Source organism: Culex quinquefasciatus, chromosome 2 (genome assembly GCF_015732765.1).
Source record: "Culex quinquefasciatus strain JHB chromosome 2, VPISU_Cqui_1.0_pri_paternal, whole genome shotgun sequence".
Taxonomy (NCBI): Eukaryota; Metazoa; Arthropoda; class Insecta; order Diptera; family Culicidae; genus Culex; species Culex quinquefasciatus.
The window spans coordinates 126324640-126332554 of NC_051862.1; the positions used below are offsets into that span (position 1 = coordinate 126324640).

Genomic DNA, 7915 nt, shown 5'->3' on the forward strand with positions numbered 1-7915 from the left:
CCGCCTCCTCTCCCTCCTTTACTGGTGGACCGCTATCTACCGCGGAAACACTTATCCGCTAGCTCGTTCACTTTGACCGGTTCTTCCGGCAGATAAGGCACCACAACTTACCTTGCACCTGGCCAACCTGGTCGAATTCCTCCCGCACTCCAACAAGCACCAACAACAACCGACCTGGATCAAAAAAATTCTGATTTGACATGTCAAATCGTGAACCAAAGTTTAATAGTACAGAAAAGCCTTTATTTTAGTCTTTTTCTTAGTTCCCTACTTTGTTCTAAAAAAAGCCTAAAATTTAGGCCCAGAAAAAGACTAATTTTTAGGCCTTTTTCTGACAATACTGACCGAACTTCAAAAAAGACTAAAAATAAGTCTTTAAAGACTAATGCCGATTTTCCGTGCAGGGGTAAAGCTGTCAAACGGATCACAACAAAACAAAAAAAATATCGCAAGCTTAAAAAAAGTTGAGTTTTTTAGATTTTCGTGAAAATTTCACAAAAACTCACCCAAAATGGGTGGTGGCGACTTGGTAAGCTTATCAAAATGTTAACAAAATTTCCCGAATAACCAATTTCCTTGGCAGAACACGAAAAAATCATGGCACCCGAGCACGTTCAAGAACCAGGAGCGCGTCTGGAAGGCGGAACAGGCGGACGCCGCGGAAAAGCGCAAACTGGCCGAGCTGCAGCACGAAATCAACGAGGAGCGCAACCGGGAGGAGCTGAAGACGATCGCCAAAAAGTCGGGCCTGCTGCCGGACGATGGAAGCGGAGACCGCAAACTGGAGTGGATGTACAAGGGACCGGCCGTTAACCGGGAGGAGTATCTGCTGGGACGGACCGTGGACAAAACATTCGAGACGATGGACGCCCAGGAGAAGGCCTCGGCAGCGGTGTCCGGATCTGGGGTGGGAATTTCCCAACCGAAGAACCACGTCGAGCACGAGTGCATTCCGTTCTCGATCCGCCAGTACAAGGGGTTGGAGGGCACGGAACAAGTGGATATTGTTCGGAAGTTGATGGAGGACCCGCTGATGCAGATCAAGCAGAAGGAGGTCGAGAGCCGGCAGAAGATTCTGGAGAATCCGGTTAAGCTTAAGGAGCTGCACCGGCTGCTGAAAAGTGACCAGTCAATTCGGGGGAAGGACCGGGATCGGGACCGGAAGGGTGGCAAGAAGAAGGACAAGAAGGATAAGAAGAGTGAGTTGGTTGAGTTGCTTTTTAGGAATTGGTTATTAATTTGGATATTTTTTTTCAGAGAAATCGAAGAAAAAGCGAAAGGGATCTGAGTCTTCCGACGGTTCCGACGATTCTGGCGAAGGAGATTTGGATAAGATATTAGCGGAAAAGTACAAAAAGGTTCAAAACTCAATGGAAAAGCAGGAGGAGATCAGTCTGGACAAGCTGCTATCGATGAAGTACCAGAAACTGTCCAAAGAGTTGAACAAGATGGCCAAACCGAAAAAGTCCAAGAAGAAAAAGGACCGCCGTCGAAGTCGCTCTTCGGAAGACTCCGAATCGGACTCGGATTCCGACGGCAGAGAACCTGCCAAGCGGAGACGCGACTCTTCTCGGGATCGAAACCGCCCTGGGCCGTCGAGGGTGCGGGAACGATCGATAAGCCGGGATCGGTACCGTCGGAATCGCTCGAAAAGTCCCAGAAGAAGGGAAGAACGCAAGCGTTCTCGTAGCCCTGCAAAACCTTCCCGAGAACCTGCTCCCCGCGGTCGGCGAACTCCCGTTCCCAGCAGTTCATCCGAGTCGTCACCGGAACCGAATCACCGCAAAAGGAACGACTCCGACGACGAAGATGAACGTCGGCCAAAACCCAAAAACTTTGGCCTCGTGTCCGCTTCCGGCAAGAAACTCGAGCTGAACAAGCGGGACGAAGTGCGCCTCTACAAGCGGGAGGAAATAAAGGCGCACCAGTCGAGCCAGAAGCCAGCGTGGACGCGGCCGGAACGAAAGGCAGCGCCACTGACGGAGGAGGAAATGGAAGCGAAGCGGCGGGCCATGATGAGCAACGCCGAGTGGCGCGATCGCGAACGTCAGCAGAACGTAAAGCGGTACGACGACGAGGACCGGAAGCTGGAGGAACGCGACGGGCCGAAACGCTACGACAAGGACTTTGTCATGAAGCAGTTTAAGCATGCGGCCAACAACGAGACCGTTGAGAAGCGGATCAAGTCGAACCGGAATAATATTCAGCGCAGTGGCGGATCGATGAATGATAATTTTGCGAGGAGATAGAGGGGGAGAGGCGGGGGAATGTATTGGGACTCGAATGTTTCAAATAAACGTTTTAGAACATCTTAATCATATTTTGATTTCAAGCAACCAAAGTTAGGCGTCATCCATAAAGTATGTCACGCTCTAGGAGGGGAGGGGGCGTCTGAGCAAGTGTGACATTGCATGTTATAAGTATAGGGAAAGCGTGACAAAGGGGGGGAGGGGAGGGGTAAATTTTGGCTGATTTTATTGTGACGTACTTTATGGATGAAGCCTTATATTGATACTCAAGACGTCACGCGTAACTACTGTTAAATCTTGGGCAACTTACGTCATAGTTTGCGTATATTCATTATTCTACCAGAATGCCCTGAGTAATTTTCACTCAGATTTGGTCAAAACGAACCTTGAGGTTTGAAAGTTTTGTTTTGCACAACTTTCTGGGTCAATTTTATCCCTATTTGATTGACTTTTACTAGAACGCTGAGTAAAAATCCCCAAGAATCACCTAAATCTGAACAAATTTAACTAAAATACGAGACAAAATCATCCATTCAGAAAATTATTTGAAATGGGCATGCAGACCCGACAAAAAATCTAACGCTATCCTTTTGATTATCCTGAGCGATTTTCTTTTGCGTGATTCGCCTCTTCTCTTTTTCGCGGGTGAAGAAAGTTTGCAAGCGAAAATGATTTTTTTTTGCGATTATTCTATCCCTGCGAAGCTATAAGATATAAGATATAAGATTTTTTTTTTATTTTTTATTCATAGCTTATTTTTATTAGGTCCTTTTAAGTGCTACGACCAGGTTAGGACCGAGGATCAGTTTAAAATCTAATATATAATAATAATAATAATAATAAAAAACTCCTTACAATCCATACTTGGAGATCATGAAACTGACGAGGGTTACTTGGTCCAAGCGGGTCTTGCAGGTCTTGAACCTGCCGATGTATTCGGAGAAAATGCCCCACAGCTCAGCCGAACTGTAGAGCACCTCCCTGGCTTCCTCCTCCGTGGCTCCACCGTCTCGCAAGCCACCTTGGCTACTTCCTGCGGGTCGAGGGCGATCCTTCGATTTAAATATTTTCCATCCGGAACTGCGCCCGGCAGCGGAGGAAACTCCACCGGCGTGAACGCCGGATTTGCTGGACTCTGCTTCTCCGCCTTCCTTGCCGGCGGTTTCGGTTTCGACGCCTACTGGCGCCTCCGGATGAAGTCCGCACGCTTGGGGCAGCTGCGCTCCGTGGCTTCGTGGGCTCCAGAGCAGTTGGCACACCGCTTCGGCTCGGCTTCTTGAACTTTGCACTCGTCCGTCTTGTGTGGTCCCCCACAGTTGTTGCACCTCCCCTTGAGGTGGCAGTTCCTGGTCCCATGGCCCAGCTTTTTTTTTTTTTTAGTTTATATTTATTGAAATTTCTTTTCCATGTACATTCATTCAGTTAAAATATTATTGAGTGTCCAATCACAAACGATGACTTTTCACCTCAATTTTAAATACTAGCAACTTTCATTTATTCATGAAATATTGTAGCTTTCGCTATTCAGTGATTTCAAATGTAGGAGGTCCTACATGTACAAAGGAAAAGGGATACCTTAAAACTAATTTATAAACTATATAAAGAGCGGATCAATGCAGCTGAAGACTGCAATGATTTTTGTCGAAATGCATCAATTATCTTATTGGACATAACATCCAAAGTGTCAACTTCGGCTAATTGATGAAGTTCACTGGTGCTGAACCAGGGAGGAAGTTTCAGAATCATTTTCAGAATTTTGTTCTGAATCTTCTGAAGTTTTTTATTCCTGGTTAAGCAACAGCTTGTCCAGATCGGCACAGCATAAAGCATGGCAGGTCTGAAAATTTGTTTATAAATTAACAGTTTATTCTTGAGACAAAGTCTAGAATTCCTGTTTACAAACATTTAATATATTTGTTACATTTAACCTGGATACTTTCAATGTGATCCTTGTAAGTAAGGTTTTTGTCAAAACCAAGTCCAAGATATTTCACTTGATCCTCCCACTTTAAATTTACCTCATTCATCTTTATAATGTGATGACTTTTTGGTTTAAGAAAATCAGCCCTTGGTTTGTGAGGGAAAATAATAAGTTGAGTTTTTGCAGCATTTGGAGTAATTTTCCATTCTTTCAAATAAGAATTGAAAATATCCAAGCTTTTTTGTAATCTTCTTGTGATGACACGAAGGCTTCTTCCTTTGGCGGAGATGCTTGTGTCATCAGCAAAAAGTGATTTCTGACATCCTGGGGGCAAATCAGGCAAGTCAGAAGTAAAAATATTGTATAAAATTGGACCCAAAATGCTTCCTTGAGGGACGCCAGCACGTACAGGTAGTTGATCAGATTTGCTATTCTGATAACATACCTGCAGAGTACGATCCGTCAAATAATTTTGAATAATTTTCTCGATATAAATCGGAAAATTAAACCTTTTCAATTTCGCAATCAATCCTTTATGCCAAACACTGTCAAATGCTTTTTCTATGTCTAGAAGAGCAGCGCCAGTAGAATAGCCCTCAGATTTGTTGCTTCGAATTAAATTTGAAACTCTCAACAACTGATGAGTAGTTGAATGCCCAAGGCGAAATCCAAACTGCTCATCAGCGAAAATTGAATTTTCATTAATGTGCGTCATCATTCTATTAAGAATTATTCTTTCGAATAATTTACTAATAGATGAAAGCAAACTAATGGGCCGATAGCTTGAGGCTTCAGCAGGATTTTTATCCGGTTTCAAAATCGGAATTACTTTGGCATTTTTCCAACTACTGGGAAAATATGCCAAATCAAAACATTTGTTGAAAATTTTGACCAAGCAACTTAAAATTGCTTCTGGTAATTTTTTAATTAAAATGTAAAAAATGCCATCCTCACCAGGGGCTTTCATATTTTTAAATTTTTTGATAATAGATTTTATTTCATTCAGATCCGTATTAAAAACTTCATCTGATGAAAATTCTTGTTCAACAATATTCTGAAATTCTATTGAAATTTGATTTTCAATAGGACTCAAAACATTCAAGTTGAAATTATGAGCACTCTCAAACTGCTGAGCAAGTTTTGAGCTTTTTCCCCATTAGTTAATAGAATATTATCACCATCTTTTAAAGAAGGGATGGGTTTTGAGGTTTCTTAAGAACCTTTGAAAGTTTCAAAAAGGTTTGGAATAAGGTTTAATTTGTTCGACATCTCTTGCGAACTTTTCATTTCGCAGGAGAGTGAATCTGTGGTCAATAACCTTTTGCAAATCTTTTGAATTCGCTTCAGTGCAGGATCACGAGAACGTTGATACTGTCTTCGGCGAACATTTTCAGACGAATCAGAAGCTGAAGATCGTCATCAATAATGGGAGAATCAAATTTGACTTGGACTTTAGGAATAGCAATATTCCTAGCATCCAAAATTGCATTAGTTAAAGATTCCAAGGCTGAATCAATATCAGCTTTGGTTTCTAAAACAAAATCATGATTTAAATTATTCTCAATATGATGCTGATACCTGTCCCAATTAGCTTTGTGGTAATTAAACACAGAACTATTGGGTCTGGTAACTGCTTCATGAGAAAGTGAAAAAGTTACTGGAAGATGATCAGAATCAAAATCAGCATGAGTCACTAAAGAACCACAATACTGACTTTGATTTGTCAACACCAAATCAATTGTTGATGGATTTCTAACAGAAGAAAAGCAAGTTGGCCCATTCGGGTATAAAACCGAATAAAGACCAGAAGTGCAATCTCTGAACAGAATTTTATCATTGGAATTTACTTTTGAATTATTCCAAGATTGGTGTTTGGCATTAAAATCACCGATGATCAAAAATCGGGATCAATGCCGAGTAAGTTTATTCAAATCCCCTTTGAAATAATTTTTATTTTCCCCAGTACATTGGAAAGGCAAATATGCAGCTGCAATCATAATTTTCCCAAAAGAAGTTTCAAGTTCAATGCCCAAACTTTCAATAACTTTTAACTTAAAGTCACGTAACGTGCTATAAGTCATACTACGGTGGATAACTATTGCAACTCCATGGCCCAGCTGCAAGCAGTTCCTGCACTGGGTAACGTTCGGCCGCTTGTTCCGGTAGGCTTGCCACCGGATGATAGTGTTTGCCACAACCTTCATTGCAGAGAGCTTCTTCAGATTAGTGTATCCCTTGGGGAAGACAACAATATACGGAGTTTCGTTTACGGTGGACTTTTCTTTCCGCTTGATGACATGCACTATAATTAGGCTTAGTGATTTTTCACGCTCGAAAATTGCAAATTTCACGGGGACCTCAATTTCAAAACACCAAATTTCACGTAAATTTCGCGGAACGTAAAAAATGTTAAAATAACGCTGAAAATCCTATGTTAAAATCACAGAAATTACTTTTTATGCTAATATCTTCAACAAACTAAAAAAAAAACACTAAATTTGAGAAATCTCCTAATTTTCATAAAAGTTTCCACCGGATTTATAGATGGGCTCTATATATATTTTGAAGCAAAACGTAGGGCACGTGTATACTCATTTACTGAACTGCTTTTTAATATGCGAGTAATATAGCTAAAAAGTTTTCGCTTATTTATTTCTGTTATACATATCATTTTATATTTTATCAAAGCAAGATTTAACAATCTTTTCAAGCCAAATGAGTTAGAATAAATTGAATTTCCTGCGACATTTAGCCCATTAAACATATTTTTAAAGTTTTTAGCTCACTTTTCAAAAACTCAACTTGAAATCAATTTTCAAAAATGATTTATTTTTAAAAAAATCGAAATTTTTATTCTAAATGAGAAAAGAAAACAAAAAAAAGTATTTTTAACTTTCACGGGAATAATCCACCCACGTAATCAAATATCGTTAAACTTAAACAGGACTCAGAAAAAATCATGTGTTTCAATATGTGATCAAATGAAATTAAAATTAAATTAAATACTCTTCATTTTATTTTGAATAAAACAAATTTGATTCTTTTAAACTTTTTGAAATAATACCTTTCAAATAAAAAAGCAGTGAAATTTTCATCACAGCGAATGAAAATATAACTAAATTTAGTTAGTTTAAAAAAACTCAAATATCAGAACATTTTTTCAAATGGTTCATATCAACTTAACACACATGTATATTCAAGCTTTTTATCTGAAAACTAATAAAATTTAATTAAATAGTCTTTATGGATGAATTGTTTATTAAGTTGTTGCTTATAAAAAATATTTGAGAAAATTGATAAAAATTTGGAATTTCACGCCGTCCACGAAAATGTCAAAAATCACTTTTTCTATGTTAGTAATTAAACCAGGGTATTCACCTAGGTATTCACTCGCTTAATTCTACAGTATTTCATAAAATTATTTTTATTCCTTTTTGAGTTTGATGAATTATTTCGAGAAAAATCGTTACATTTTCACACAAACATAAAATTTCACGGGATTTCGCGGATAAATCCAAATTTCGCGGATTTCACGCTGTCCGCGAAATCGTGAAATTTCACTAACCCTAACTATAATGTATATCTATAGGGGGATGGCGTCGCTATTTTTAGACCACATTTTCCACTTTTTCTCATCGAAACCGACTACTTTATCGACTTCATTTTGTTGGGCGAGATAGGACGCCGTCTATTTTTAGACGATGACTCAGCACTTTTCCACTTTTGCACTTAGAAAAACCAGATG

At 39.9% G+C, this 7915-nt stretch overlaps 1 protein-coding gene across 1 annotated transcript; it reads left to right on the forward strand.

The window, feature by feature from the left end:
* Window positions 1–401: 401 nt before the first annotated feature.
* Window positions 402–2315, forward strand: LOC6038298 (pre-mRNA-splicing factor CWC25 homolog). Its single transcript, XM_001848033.2, has 3 exons — window positions 402–529; window positions 584–1199; window positions 1258–2315. Exons 1-3 carry the CDS (start codon window positions 512–514, stop codon window positions 2247–2249), a joined length of 1626 nt encoding a protein of 541 aa, XP_001848085.2. The 5' UTR covers window positions 402–511; the 3' UTR covers window positions 2250–2315.
* Window positions 2316–7915: the final 5600 nt, after the last annotated feature.

Excerpts from the sequence above, each read along its gene's own strand:
- LOC6038298 (XM_001848033.2), top strand. Across the intron at positions 1,200-1,257 it reads GGACAAGAAGGATAAGAAGA|AGAAATCGAAGAAAAAGCGA; the intron begins GTGAGTTGGTTG and ends ATTTTTTTTCAG.